This window comes from Chlamydotis macqueenii, chromosome 8 (assembly GCF_036417535.1).
Source record: "Chlamydotis macqueenii isolate bChlMac1 chromosome 8, bChlMac1.mat, whole genome shotgun sequence".
Taxonomy (NCBI): domain Eukaryota; kingdom Metazoa; phylum Chordata; class Aves; order Otidiformes; family Otididae; genus Chlamydotis; species Chlamydotis macqueenii.
Window position 1 is genome coordinate 31,217,661 of NC_141563.1, and position 16,520 is coordinate 31,234,180.

Consider the following 16,520-nt stretch of genomic DNA (forward strand, 5'->3'; position numbering starts at 1 on the left):
GAAGCTGCTTCAGCTATGAAGAAATCTAGCACAGTGTGGCATTTCCACACTTCTTCCATCAAAGCTCGTGTCTCAGTCTCGGGGGATTAAAACAACTCAAACGTCTTCTAAGCCTTGTTAGAGGAGTTAAATATGATAGAGGCTCCAAGCTATTTTCTTTAAAACTGAATAACTCACTTGTTCATGTCCCCAGTTTTGTAAACTTAATGACATTTAAGGGACACAGCAGTAAGAAAATACAGCAGCAGCATTATGTACTTTTTCTGATGGAAAGACCTCTATTAACACACTGTAAAAATAAAGAGTCTGGACACTGTTTGTTAAGCAAGATGGAAGACTAAAATTATGTAGACAGCAAATGGTAGCAGTGCACATGTAGATATTGCATAAATATTAAATACCCATGTTCTTACAAGACATCTATAAGTAGACCCTGCAAAGAAAACAAGAAAAAGGAACAACCATCTGCTTTAGAATTTCACAGGAAGAAGGTTGTGACTACTGGAAAAAAAAACAAAACCACCACGTTATTAAGGCAAGATCTGTTCCAGACTGTTCCTCCCCAGTGTCAGTCCCGTTTGAGAGAGGATCAGGTCTCTATGGTTAAGCAAACATTCAAAGATATTAATTTTTTTTTTGTCTTTCCAAACAGGGATCATTTGGTCATCAAAAACAGCCTGTGTGGCAAATATGTAGTAATTAAAAAGATTTATTACCCTTGAAACAATGTTAATAACAGGTGCGGTAAGTCTATTCATGGGTTATTAAATATAAAGATCTCATGTCTCGCTCAGAAAATTTCTTCAGCTCCAAATAACCTGTGCTACCAGGGAAGGAGCACACCATCCTTACACTGTTCTCACACTGTATATCTACGAGTGTCACTGCTGGACACCGAGTACCACAGCTTCGACAAGTGTTTTACCTATTCTAATGCTATCACTATTTAAACAGCGAAGCTAAACTGGAAAATTACAGGAGTTTTAAGATTTTTTTTTTTTTTTTCCCCCAAAGCCAAGAATCTTAGGTGTGCCTCAGTGCTATTCATTTACAAACTCTACCGTAACACTGTTCAACCTTGGAACAGAGGAATAGAAGCAAGGACATAATTATTGTTTCAATGACAATATTCAAACCACCACCAGACTCACAACTTACTTTAGGAAATTATAAGCCAAATTTAGTTATTCTTGATTTGTACATTTTGTTTAGCAATATCAGTCATATAGCCAGGAATTAAGAGAGTTTATTTCAGAATGTATTAAGCCCTGCAAGACCTGATCTGATTGGACCTGCTTTTGACCAGACCAACGTCCAGAAGTAACTTCCAACCTCAAGTACTCTATGACTCCGTCATCTATCAGTATAGGATGATATATCGATAAACATTACCAGAGTCCTGTTCATTGTAATGAACGGGAAGACAGGAATATGACATAATACTGGACTGATGGGTGCCAATTACAAAAGTTCAAAGTAACAATGCTTTTTTGGGGTGTTTGTTTCAGCAGCAAGCTTCCAATAGCAAAATATATTAAATCCAAATTTATGTTGTTTCCCACAAAGACAGGAAAAAATAAAGCAATGGGGTTAATAAAAGGTTATCAAATTCGTTAGTAGTTTGGGCAACCCAGAAACTCTGTGGCATTTTACAAACAGACTGAAATTATTTCAGTGCCTAAAGAACGTTGTGAAGCAGACTGTGAAATGTAAAGCTTTTCCCCAAGGGAACATTAACTTAAATAGATTAGTCAGTTCTGACTAAATGTGACTATCTTTTATGAGTACAAACTAATGTTGGAGAGAAAAACAAGAACCACCATTTCTTAACGACCTGCTGAAGCAACAATGTTGATGACTTCTCTCAAAATACACAATTATAGCTCTAAACATTTAAAAGCAATTAAGCACATCTTACAGCGACTCCCATCCCACAGAAATTAGTGTCCTATTAATAATCATGAATGTGGTATTTTAGATCACAAAAAACAAATTCCTGAGTTTAAGATACTTGGTGGTTATCACTACGTTTGAAAATGGACTGGATTTGCCCATCATTTTATTTAAAAGCAGAAGTCTACATATACTGATTGCATATTTAAACTAGGTGGGGAATTCCCTCCTCCTCGTGAGCTACAGATGGGAGGTTTTCTTTCCAGAATTTAAAAGTGATCTTTAGATGAATTATCTCAAGAATTTAAAGCAGGCCCAGACAATAGCACAGTTAAAGGCTTTTGCAACGGGTGAGGTGGGAGATCTTTCTCTGTGGCCACCTCTTCTTCCCAATCTCCATAGCATACAAGGGGTTTTGGCTGCCAGATATAGACCCTACCCCAGATATAGATCCTTTAACACTTTCCACATTCAAATCTCTACCCCAATGAAAAGCAAGAGCTATCAGGCTCCAGTCTGATATACAGGAATTACAGATTCTCCTCAGGAAACAACCTGGGCATTTCGCATGAGTGAAAGAAATCTCAGGAAGCACAACGACCAACTTTCCAAAAAAAAGGGTATTAGAAAACACATCTCCAAGCGAGAGCAAAAAGCAAGTTCAAGCAGCATGATGCCGGGAGAACAATCCTGTCAGAAGGAGAGGCTAGAGAGATGTAAACACCATGCACATGTGAAAGCTGCACGAGTTTCTTTGAGGTAAACAACTGTATCAGCGTAACACGACCAGTATAAGTTTACGTATGAATCATCTTACACAGAATTTTAAGCATCTTATTTAGGTTTGACTGAATTCAGAAGACCACTTTGGTCTACTTAAAGGCTACACAGAGCTTTACATTTGTTTACACAAAAATTGAAGTTTACATTAATCAAACACAAGACACGAATGAGACAGACACAGGGTAACAGGAACTGTCAAAGGGGATTATTTAATCCAAAAATCCAAAGGTATCCAACCAAATAGTATGAACTGCTTCAGAAAGTCACTGGGAAATATAATGGAGTAACTTGCTTCTGGGACATTTTGTTCCAATCTCCTGATTTTCCATAGGTCTGACACATTCAAATTTCTAGTAATCATAATTTTTTATTGTACTCCACTTAATGTAACAGCCTCATAACCCCCATATTTCATTACTACTATGAAACTCAGTACGAGCTTTCTTTGATGAGAAGATTCATTATTATGACTTTCAAAAAAACTATATTCTTCCCCAAATGCTACAAACTCATAGATTTTACTTTTGGTTTAGAATGTCTGGTAAGCCAAAAAAAAAACCAAAGTTCTGCATTTTGTGTCCTTCCTGATCATTTTGCCTTTTCTTCCTATTACATATTTTACATCTCATTTATATAATAACAATTTATCTCAAATCACAAATTCAGAAAGTTTACTTCACATTGTTTTTGACATCAGCAGAAATAAAGACAGCTTACCATCTTAGAGGATGGAGTGCTAGTAGCTTTTAGGACTGTATTTTGAAATATAACAAAAGATGTTGTCTTGTTGTTTCACACTACAAAACAAATATAAACGTATTCTAATGTTTCACTGACCCCTTCAGCATTTAATCTTAGAGTTATTTCCGAGTCTTGTTATACAAGTGACTATAACACCAAAACCTACACACCAAACCTCACTGTAGAGGGAGAGAGACACGCAAGAGAAATGTACTGAGGTTTTGAGTTCTCTAGAATTAAAAAAAAAAAAAAAAAAAAAAAGGTAATTCTTATGTTTGGAAATACCAGCCAGGATTCCTGTGTGCTATCAATCCATCCTGCTTGAGGATCACTCAAGACTTGTTGAATGTAAACAAACTAAACATGTTTTTTTTTAAGTTAAAAGTGTAATGAAATATACTAAAATTCCCTCATTGAGCAATCTAAAATACACTAGAGAAATTATTTCTTATCTTTTGTATTTTATTATGTATTTCCACAGCACCAAAAGGGTCATTTATACTACTCTGTTTATAATTGTAATTCCATTGCAATTAATTCTACTCCTACTTTGGGCTAAATGTGATATTCCCCCTGAAATACAATATTCTTACTCTAATTTTGTTGCTTTCACATGATAAATTGTTTATCCCAAAGATTTAAAATACATTATTTTATTTGGTATTAAAACAAAATAAATAGATGATAAAGCTCCCAATGCTTTGTACAATTGGAAGCTTAAGAGAAAAAAAAAAAAAGAAAAAAGAAAAAAAAAAAAACCACCACCAAAAAACCCCCAAACTGAACAAATGTTATCCAGAGAGGAAAAACAAATAATTAAATGATAAGGGATAAAGGAAAGCATTAGTGAGACAAAACATGCACAAAAGGACCGAAAAAGCAAAAGTTAATTTTAAATTGCTTCCAAACTATAAATCTGCATGACAAAGGAACATATTTTTATATACCACAGTAAAGCAAAACAGGAGAAGCACAAAGATTTATTAGTTCCTTCTGAGCACAGAAGTATTTCTTACAATGAAACTAACGTGCAGGGTTCTGCTATATGCAGATATTTCAGTAATAACAGTAAGCATTTCGAAATAACACTCCCCTAATAACTTTCTTTCTGGCAAATACTAATTTCAGCTTCAACAAACTGATAACAAGAGGTAATGCCAGATGTAGACGTGTCAAACCATTTGTTCTGACCTGCTGATACTGTGATTTCAGGAAACCAGGTAAGAAGTAAGAGTATGCATTGACTTTTCTTGTGATCAGTTTACAACTAAGTGGAAAAGTTGGGAACAAACAGCACAAGTTCTACAGATGCTGACAAAAATACACTACAAGCATTAATCAAATTATGCAGTCTAGATTAATAAACTAAAGGTTTACTGAAATCCGCTGTAATACTGTAATAAGTGTAAAATCACTTCTTTCTGCACCAAGACATCAAGATTGTATTATGAAATTCCCAAGCAGAGGAATATGGCTTCTTGTGGCTGTATGCAACTATCAAACCTCGCCTGTTACAGGCAAGTCTGCAATGTGTTATTCCAAACACGAAATTCCATAAAACGTTCTGCAGAAATGCCAATTATTTTAGACCAGAGGCTTTTTACAAACAAGATACACTATCACTTTCCTACACACACCACTACTTTGAAACCATTACTATAACAAGTAACTACTGCTATAAGTTTAAGTTATAAAAATACTATTAGGTTTGGATTTTTAAATGAATGCAATAATATTTAAATTTAAAAATTACTAATTATGCCCCAGTAGTAACAGAAGCAAGCTCTCCCTTCGTTATCTTTGGCAGGCTTTTCAAGGCAAAGAAATGAGTCAGGTTTTTCCTGTAGCTTGTGTTATACTTGCTGGCGTTTCCCCAGCTTTGCAAGACTCAAAGTATTTCCAAGTGCTAGACGTGAAGTTACGCCCACAAAGTTTTCACAGAATGCCAACATTTGTCCCCATCGTGGTTAAAATTTAACCAAAAGCTGTAATTGGACTACAATGAAATGTCTTCTATGCATTCTGCTTTATTTCAGCTTGCTTTCTTTACAACAAATATACTTCATGAAAAGTTGCAAAACAATAGAATTGCTAATAAAGCAAAAAATTAACATTTCATCAAAAAATGCCACATGAATATATTCTTACAGATGATTCACTTCATCAGCAAGAGAGCACGCGTTGAAATAGTTTACAATTAGCACTCTAGATGTGGTTTCCCATTTCTCCCTGCTTCTTTGGTGGCTTCAGCAAACTTTTTCCTGTCGCTCCTACAACACGCCGAAATGCACTAGGAAGCCTTTCAACAGTTAGATATACTTCTACAATCCTGGGAAAAAACCCTCAGATTTTGCACAGTTCTTTAATTTTATACTGTCGCTGCATAATTCCAGAAACAAAGCACAAGCTCAATAATAAATTCATAACTGGATGTATTTTCCTAGTGCAATGAAAATAAATAACATGAACAGATTTATGAGCAGCTTATGGATCGGTATCTACCCAAGCTAAAACTTTATTTCCGCAAGAATAAAAGAAAACAATCTATTCTGAACTATCCACTCAAAACTCGTTCAATAGAAAAGGAGAACAATAGACCACGATGCGTCTGCTGCTTTCTGAGACAAGTATACAGTGAGCTTGGCCGTAGCCATTAACGTCACAACTTTTTACACTAATACTGCTTCACCTTCTAACCTAACAGAAAGGAATTCTTATGCTTGATATCAACGCTTATTTTGTTACTCTTTAAAACACTAAGCTAGACAGCAGAGGAGTCAGATAAAACAAAGGCTATGCCTGAAAAAAATATCTATGTTCTAAATTACCACATTTCTACCCCTCTCCTAATGATTTTATGTACATTTGAATGACAACACTAACACGTACAGGTTGGGGATAGCTACCCGACAATAACGCACTTTTTGTTCAGTGTTAATAAATAAAGAAACAAAATCACTCTTTGATATAACATACTAGCTCTTAGCAAGTACTAAAAAGATAGAACAGGGATGAAATCTCTGGACACAAGACAATTTTTAAGAAGTCCTAGAAGTACTGCCTACAGACCAAGGCCTCTTTATCGAAAAGGTGTAATAACATGAAACATCTTAAATGACAGTTTTTAAATTAGTCTAGCTGTAGTCAGCAGACTGTCAAATCACTAATCAATAATAAATGAATAATTATGCCAGATTTTGCTCAAGAGTTTGAGAATCAGAAAGTCCATTTCCAAACCACATAACCTACAACTTGTCTCAGTATTTCTCCCTGCATCTCTCGACAGCCCATGCCATACTGCTGGTACTGCAGCACTAAGGAGAGTCGATTTAAATAAAACTAAGACAGAACTGTTAAGATATTCAACAGTATTATAAGTAAATTCATTTTCAGAACACTCTGCTTTGAAAGCCGGATGGGTCTAGATGACTCCTGGCTTCCGCGATAAAATCTTTCACAATTAAGGTTCACTTGCAAAATAGTCACAGCATTGGCACAGATGCTGGTTCTTAAATTAAATAATTTACTTCATTTTTCTCCTACTCATACACTCCTAGCATGTCACTCCTTGACACACTAATCACTCATCAAACACACTTTTAGAAGACGTATGCAATTTTCAGTTCAACTACTCACAGAGTAATATACTACAAACTACTTACAGACACCTCATTACCAGCCACTTCACCATTAATACAGTCTAGAAATTTCCTCTTAAATTTGAATGTCTCAGGACAAATAAAAGCTAAGAATCTTCACAGAAATTGCCAATAGAGGGCTGCCAGCCTCTGAAAATAAGTATTTGCAAAACATAAGGCAGGTGGCTAACACTTGCATACAGCTATATCAATGCCATCAGGCACTACTGTGATCTTGGGTGCCGCTTTTCAGTAATTCTCAGAACACAAAACTCTATTATAGGAAACGAAAGTCTTTTTCCATGAACAGAAATCTAAATTTATTAGTCCCATTGCTTGTTTGATCACTATGAAAAAAAAAAAAAAAAAAAAACCAACAACTTAAGTAAAGGAGCTTACTTCTTAAGTAACTAAAGTCCATCTGTTATTTGGAAACGAAGACATAGCTTACTTTACTTTATAATGTTGACAGCAAAGTTTTCCCTACAAGTCTCCTCTGCTCTCTTTCTGGCCAGACGTTAAAATCTCATATGCATAATCAGAGCAGCACGGCTACAGAATACAGCCATAAAATACATATTCACTGAGGGATGACAAAGGGATTGTGATTAAAGCAGTTTTTTTCTAGTAGAAAAACTAAAATCAATAGTTATGAAACAAAATAAACTATTTTAGATTAACATAATCCCCTCAGTGTCTAGAAAACTATCTACTATATTGCAAGTTAACCACTACATTTGCTAAAACTGTAAAGGAGTGAAAGGTATGGATTTCTTCACAGATACTGAAGAATTATTCCAGTTTAACAGGAACAAAAGGGTGTCCATCTAGAAGACACTTTGCCCAAGCTACACCAGTTTTACCCTGTGGGAAAGATATATACCCCATTACATCTTCCTTCAATCAGCGATGTGAGAATTAGTCCCTTCTGCTGCACCAACAAAATTGCACAGCACACACGAAACACTACTAAAGAAAACACGTTTAAAGCCATGACTCTTAACCGTCTTAATTTTTTTTTTAAATCCCTATCTCCTTGAGAGCTATCAGTTTTTCCACCCTCCATGACTGCCTTCAAATTAACGGACAAATGAATTCATCTATTTAACCCGAATTCATGTTTTTTATTAAGTTGTAAACTGCACATCCCTTGGCCTCAATTTGCATAAACATGGTAGACCAAAATGAGCCCTAAACACAGTCACCTACTAAACAAATAATTTTATAATGTTAAAATTTTAGCAATGCTTTGAAAATCACAGACAAGAATGACACTTGCACAGCACCGGTTTTCCACAATGAAAGCTCAAGTCTTCCAAGTCCTGAGGCTTTCAAGACTTGTTCCACGAAAAAAAAGCACAATGTCCTAGCAGAGGAGCAAATTAAAGAAATTGAAACTGTTTTCACCAAATTCCCAAACAAATCTTTCTCAGGCAAGCCTTTACCCTGGTAAGAAGATACAGAAATGTGCTCAGGGGTAAGGGAAGAAGAGTTTGTACTCCTCACATATTCTCTTGTCTTAGGACCAAAAAAGAAAAAGAAATAAACTTAAGACACCAAATGTCCCTCTGGGTTTAGTACATGATTTAGCTATTATTTGTTCGGGTAAAGTCCATTTTGAGAAGTTTTTCTGTACCTGAATAGTCTCAGGCAAGATCCATGAGAATCTAATAAAGTTTTGGCATAGCAGACTACAGACGATGAAAACAATTAATCAGTTTTCAAATCTTTCTCTACATGCAAGCCAGAAGCTGGCCCCTTCCCAGCCTCTTTTTACATGGGGAACACTGTGAAACTTGAGATTCTTGGATATTTAAACAACATCAGCAGCGACTGCACTGATTATGGCTTTCATGGGTATCCTTATGAAAATCATGAGATATGTCAATGTGAACGTGATCCAAGCAGTGTTTCTTAATCTTTTTTGAAAGAGCAAAGAGTCATCCAAACCACAAAACAAATCCAAAGACCACCTAAGTTTTTTGGAAAAAAAATTAAAATCCAAGGGACCAACCTATGTAATAAAATAATAGTTTTACTGAAAAAAAAAAAATCCAAATATTAGAACACACAAGTTAGACATTTGCTACTTTTATTCTCCCTTTAGTATGTTTGTTTCCTTGCTTGCACGTGTCAGAACGTGCATATGACATTTTTATTGGGGTTGGCTCCATTTTATTTTAAACCGTAGTTGCTCTGTTGACCACTTTCTGATGTCTAACAGATCACTTGCAGGCAATGGACCAAGACTGATGAAAATACACAAGAGGATCAATTCCAATCTGTGCTCTCAAAGTCATGTGAAATGACTGTCACAGTGGCAATATACTGAACACTTTCCTACATCACCTGAGGTATCAGTTATGGCTATTATTAAGTTGGGATTTGGTAGGACCACAAAGAGCGGACGATCTCACTGCTAGCGGACAGAACCTTCCTTCCTTGAAACATATTACTGAGGCGACAGAGCAGCACTCTTATTCTGCAAGCAAATTATCTCAGTTTCCTCGATATGTATTAGTGGTGGTTTTGTTTTGGTTTTTTTTTACTAGATGAATGCGCATACAGCTATGTGGAAAGCCATACCATGCTTACAACTGCCTGTAGAACTGCACATTTCATATGGTCTTCAATGTAGAAAACATACAAAAAATAAACATCTGTTTTACCTGAGATGAAGGCATTCAAAAGTAAATTAAAACAATTAATTTAATAATCACATATTTTTTAGAATTAGCTAGTCTTCTTTGCTACCACCTATCTGCATAAAATATACAGCATGCATCAGAGCTTACTCAAAGACATAGAAATGTCACTTTGGGAGCTGGCAATGCAAAGAATGAGAAATCAAATTATTTTTGCAAGTACAGATCCCTAGTTTAACAGAAAGTACATGAAAGACTTCCAAAAGGAATTTCTGTGATCCTTTGTATAACAAAACTTCACAGACAGTTTAATTGTGTCCTACTAGAAGAGATTAATGCTGCAGAGAAACACAGGAAACCTGCAGCTCCTGTATTTCCTGGGGAACAGGCACCCACAGGATGCTTGCACCAGCGGGATGCCCGTCCACCAACACTACTTGCCTTTACCCAACTCCGAGCTTCCTTCTTCCTTTAGCTGATTTTGACAGCTGTCCAGTCAACTCAGTTCAGTAACAGAGAGCATCAACTAACCGAGCTGACCACGATGCAAAAGACATCTGTCTAAAATAAAACTTCAAAAGCTCCATAAAAAAATAATTGGGATACAAACCTCTGGTTCCCAGAGGCAGAAGTGATTGTTCATTTGACCACAGGGAGAATGTTACTAACACACCGACAAGTCCGTGTTCCCAACGGTGAAAATCCCTCAGATCTAGTCCTAATGAGAGGAGCACACCATGAACTTCTCACTAGTCACACAGTGAGTGCTATCAAACAAGTACCATATTCAGTATGCAACTCTGAAGTAAAGAAAACAGCAGGTCAACAATACAAGAGAAAAGGGGCCAATGTGAGGAACACCACCACCATAACGTGTAGTCCTGGTTCTCCAGTCACAGAACTACAGCCCGCTTGGAAGGAAGCAAGAGAGCTGCTCAACATATGACAATACTGTCCCACATTTAAGGAAACAAATGGCCCTGTGCCAAACTTAAATTAATCACCTAGTTTCTGGAGGCAGACTAATTCAAATCGATCAAAAAAAGTGCAAAGAGATACCACATCAAAGCTTTTGCAGGGCAAACCAGTTAGAAAAAGAGGCAAAATAAATCATTAGTGTGTTAGTTTTTACCAGCTTGTACAAAGATTTACTACGCATTCTAACAAAAGAACTAAGTTAATGGTTAGAAAGTAATAAAATATACAAATAACAGATTGTTGATAACTGTCAAGAGGCAATGGCCCATTTTCTGCCTAGGAATCTCATCTAAACTGGCACCTCCAACAGAAATAAAAATTAAAAATTATAAAGCTCTAGCTCATTTTTCTTAGTTTAATGTTTTGGGGTTTAGTGTTTTGATTTTGGTTTTTATTTTTTTAACTTCTCTTTCCAAAAGACAACATATATAAATATACAAACAAAATGGGTACTTACATTTTAAAAAATCCTGTCTGACAAATAACAACTATTTTTAAGAGGTTCTAAACAGTGAGATTAAAAAACTCTCCTCTTCTGTGTAAGTTACCCATTCAAAAGAAAGAACTGTAGTTCAAAACAGATGTTCCAAATACACAATTTTCTCTTTCCAAGATACAGAAATGCTTTTTGTCAGCTGACTCTTGGAAGCTGTGTACGACAGGAACTGCAAGTCATCACATTTCCAGGTGCGCTGAACTGCTGGTTTTACTGAAATTACACTGTGCTTTGAGCCTCTACCAGAATACAGAATAACAAAGCCAAGCATAGCAGGAAGGCACAAAGGTCTTTTTAAGAATATATTTCTAAAATAAAAAACAGTTGTGGTTTGTGTTGTTTTTTTTAATAACCATTATACACACATTTATAGTGAAGTGAATATGGGATAAGCCCCCTTTATGAAATTTATTTCCCTCTTAAAGTGATGTTAAGCGGTACCTACATTACAATGTCTACTGGAAAAGACATGAAATAAAAATAACTTTAAACCAGTGAACAGGAGTAACAACAGAAACAGTCATATGGAAAAAAGTAGCAAATTAAGCAGGTGAATCCTGCTTTTCATTTAAAAACCCTGTTCTGATTACCTGCACAGAATATAAAGTCATGCCATGTAAGAAGGACTTGAGTTTTTCATTAAATCTGTGAAAGGTACAGGACCAAGTTTTATGTGCAGATACAAGCACTTGATATCAGAAGAGCAAAGAGCCATTACCTGTGTAATAACCTCATATATACCACAGTCCATATTGCATAGGGTCAAGAAGTACATTATAGATTCTGGCACTAATGGGTCATTTCATTTTAAAATGTACCATCATCAGAAACACTTCAAAAGACACATAGTTTGGATTTTTCATACTTTTATTTTATTGTCTTTACACAAAGTTTAATATACATTTATACTGTCATTCTTACCTTCAACTGCCAAAACAGAAGGTCATAGTTTAAATGGCCAAGCTATGAAACCATCAGATTTCACAACAGACAGAAATTCCTAACTTTGGTTTACTCGGGTGTTAAAAATAATTGTCAATTAATAGATCTCAAAGAAATGACGCTCAGGAAATAACGGATCAACAATCCCGGAAGGCTTAGAAGAATTACGGGATCCATTTATTGCAGAACAGTTTCATAAAGATGAAGGCCTGAAGAGATCATTATATTACCTGTGTTGATCTTCTGTATCTTACAGAACATCTGTAACATTTCATCGCTGAGCCTATAATAAGCCTAATAATTAGGCTACAGAAAACAACCTAGGCTTCAATACATGCAGACGACCACTACAAAAACCAAGTCATACGCAACTGTGGGGAACTAACTATTGGCAAGATTAGACTTCATGAGCCCACCAAGCAATTTATACGCTGTTATTGCATATGAATTCCTCTGCAGTGCTTTCGCGACCAATTTGATTTTAAGTACTAGAACAAAGCCTAGCAACCAAACATTTATGAAAGACAGTTTCCTACAGCACTTCAAACAGTGACAAATACGATAACAATGCTGTAAAACATAGACAACTCTGAGACATTTAAATCCAATTTACTTCGTTCCAAGCTGAAGATAAATTAATGGCAGTTTATATTGTCTTAAAGTATTCCAGATAGAAATAGACATGATCACTTCTAATTGGGGGTGGGCAACCTTGAAAAGTTCACAAATATGAAGCTGATGTTTCAGTTCTAAACTGAAAAAAGAATTCAGATTAATTCTTAATAAAAAACATATGTAATTATTAGAAAAACTAAAAAAAAAAAAGTAGGGAGAAAATAAGCAGCAGGAACATCACATCAGTGCAAACAAAGAAATCCTAAAAAAAGTTTATACAAAAACAGTACTTGCAGCACAACATTAGAAACTTGTTTTGCAAGCTATATAATCTCTGCTGTCTTTGTGCATTCTGATGTACTTCTCAGTCAGTCTATGTCAGTAAAAACTCCACTCTTTCTGTTTTGGGATCCTTCTGCTTTCCAAGGCACCACAACTACTTGCCGTTGGTTGCTTTGGCTCAAGTCCCAGAGGAATAACAACACCCTTGAGTTGAGTCTTATAAGAGTTCAAGAAGCAACAGGTGCATAAGGGAATCTTCAACCTGGGTCCCTAGCACAGCCTCTGATAATGCACAACTTTTCTCCTCAGACAGGAAAATGGAATTGAGATACAGACAGCCTGAATGAAGAGCAAGAGAGCAATCTGTTCAAGACAAGAACTTCCTTAACTTATGATTTTGATTTTTCCCTAATGCTGCAGAAGTGCCCCTAAACTTAGGTTGATCACATCCTAATGGGAGTTGCTTAGCTTTCTACTTCATATTACCCTGGATGCCTCAGGGAAGTTTTCCTGATCAAATACAGAGCTCTGATTTTAGTTCCAAAATCACAGAAGTAAAGGAATCCACATTAAAAAAAAAAAAAAACCAAAAAAAAAAAAAAACCACCAAAAAAAAACCACACAGCCCCACACACTCAAAAAAAAAAAAAACCCTTAATACCTGTATGACTATTTTACTACTACAGGACGTGTTTATCCAAAACTTGAACTTGAAATAAGCCTCTGAATAAGACACACAAAACTAAGTGAAATTACAGAAGACAGTGATAATGGTTCTTCCCATTTATCTAACAGATTGGTGGTCAAAGGACGATACAGGAACCCTTACCAAAATCTCGCTACTTCACTACTGTCTTCATGATTTGTGAACCAAGTCCTACAAATTTTGTCTTCCTTACAAATCCAAAAAAAAATTTTGTTCTGTGCTGAATGAAATATTTAGTGCCAGACAAAAGGATTTTTAAAAATTTTAATCTCAGCTGAAAAACTCCAAGACCTTTCGGTTCAACCAAAAAAAAGGCTTCCCTTCTCTTCCATTTCTTGGCACTGAATCTGTACTTGACTACTGAATCAAAGGTATTAAAAAAAAAAAAAACACACCACACATGGAGGATCTACGCAATAAGCCACAGATCACTTCTAATTTTAAAATAAAAGATGCTACATTTCTTGTAAGTCGTCTTTCTTCATGTACTGTTTTGACTTTCGAAATGCTAAAATCCCTTGATTAACAAAGAGATGTTTGATTCTCTCTCAAGCTAGCACTCCTTTTTGTCTTACATTCACATTTCTTTTGTCTTCTCTCCTCTTTCTTCACTCTTCTGCTTCTAACTCCCTGTTAGATTAGCAAGATTCGGTAGCCATTCTTTAAATACTTCACTCTCCCTTTCTGCTCGTTCTGGAGTCTCAGAAGAAAAGAAAAAAAATCAAAACAAATCCCCTTAGTTGTTCTTACAATTTTTCATCACAATTCTCTCATTTAACCCCATCTGTGAGCATTTATTGTAAAGCCTATACTTTACAATTTACAAATCCCCCAAAGCCACAGCAACTGATCTAATGCATTGTACTGAGAAATTTACAACTTGAACAGAACACATGAGGCTATTTCTTGCCTTCTCATAAACACTAATTTTCAAAACAGTCCACACTAAGTCACAACAATCTACTAGGACAAAAAGATGTTTTTAAATATACCACTCTGTCAACATACATTTGGGTTTTTCTGTTTGAAGACAGTAACAGAACATGTGCTTCATTCTGCTCGTTGGTGTCGCTTATACCTTGATGTTGTAAAATAAAGACTCTGTGTACTTTGGCCAATAGTCATTTTAAACATTTAGTTTCACGTGTTTGGAGTACATAGAGTTTGTTTAAACAGGTTACAATACTACACGTTATATTAATCATTATGCCTTAAAAGAAACACAATATTCATTCTAGCAAACTCAGTTTAAAATCCCACCCAAATCTTTGTGATACTTCATTTGTAATTATTAAAACAGAGAACACTAAACAATATGCTGGCAACACAGTTTCTATTGTCTGCCATATTGTATCCATCAATTTTTTAAAATCTAATTTATTTTTTTAAATAACTTTCTGTTAATTTGGACTGGTCCAACGATCACTCATTTGGAAAGGAAAGAAAAAAAAAAAAAGGAAATCAAAGGTATTACAATTTAAAGGAAGATCGTTTGCTTTTTAATTGTTTGTTCCATTTCACACTTCTAAATCTTAAAAAAAAACAGATTAACAGTTTATTTATCCTGATAATCCCATACTGAGTCTTAAAATACCTAAGATCGTTTTGCTTGCTTTATTGGTTTCCTCCTATTTGTCTGCACATTGAACCTCGTTACAAACTAGATTGAAAGTGTGGTTTTTAGGATGAGTTTGTTTCTTGGTGTTTTTTTGGTTGTATTTAACTGTCTGGATAATGTCAAATCTAAATAAGGTATGGTCTTAATCTCTGACTCAATTCTGCATAACAATTAACAATAGAAGAGCAACTCTCTTATTTTTTAACTAAAAGCATAAGACAGACTGAGGAAGTTGCTTTACTTTCCATTTCTTCCACAGACAACTAAATACTCAAAAAAATATTGCCTACACACACAAGATGTCTTCTAAAAATGTTACCCTTAATTATGCTACTTACAGAATTATGCATACAATTAACCAAAAGGGAAACTAAACACAATATGAAATATTGATTTAAAGGAAACAAAACAAATCAAAACGGCATGAAGACAGAGTACACCAGGGTATATACAACTCAGTATCATGTTAACTTGGCAATGAGGTTTTAACAGACCAGAAACAATCTACACATAACTTGCTTGCCTCAGCCATAAAAGACACGCCCAATTTTGACATAAAGATAATAGCTGTCTCGGCCAGATGGCATGTCACTGTTACATGAAGTTGATCTATGAAGTCATTTTCTCAGAATACTTACCACTAAATCCCAGTTATTTTGTTCAAGCAATGTTATAGCTTCATCAATATTTTCAATACCAGTACATGCCTAAAAAGAAAAAGGAGCAGTAAACAGAATTAAAAGCATTGATCAAAATCAGAGTGTTAATACTTATAACTTATTTCATTTCAGCAGAATAACAGGAAAGGGATAGGTCTTTCATTTCTGTTAGGAGAAGGTAATTCAGAAATCACATTTCAAGTTTTAAACATCAAACATTTGGATATAATTCCCTGTTTCACCAGAGGATTCTTGTGTAACCTTGAGCAAGCTACCTAGGGAAGCAAGACATGGTAGTTATTTGTAAAATTAGGACAAAAGTGCTGTCCCATAAAGGTGTTTTGAGAATTCTACATTCAAAACTATGAAACACTCATATTACCTTAAAGGGAGGTACAAAGACACTTTAATACTTATAATGATGTTTGAGACGGCTGAAATTGTTTGTCTAAAGCCAGAAACACATATATAAACCCTACTGCGTCCACCATCATTTTATACCCTACTCTCTGGGTGTTACACAG

At 35.4% G+C, this 16,520-nt stretch overlaps 1 protein-coding gene across 2 annotated transcripts in view; it reads right to left on the reverse strand.

Annotated features, from left to right (window-relative positions):
• Positions 1–16,520, reverse strand: part of FAF1 (Fas associated factor 1) — a 167,605-nt gene that overhangs the window by 134,135 nt on the left and 16,950 nt on the right. For both annotated transcript variants that reach the window (XM_086753732.1, XM_086753731.1), the window contains one exon: positions 15,976–16,044. In XM_086753732.1, coding sequence (XP_086609858.1) covers positions 15,976–16,044 — 69 coding nt within the window. The remainder of the gene's footprint in view (positions 1–15,975; positions 16,045–16,520) is intronic.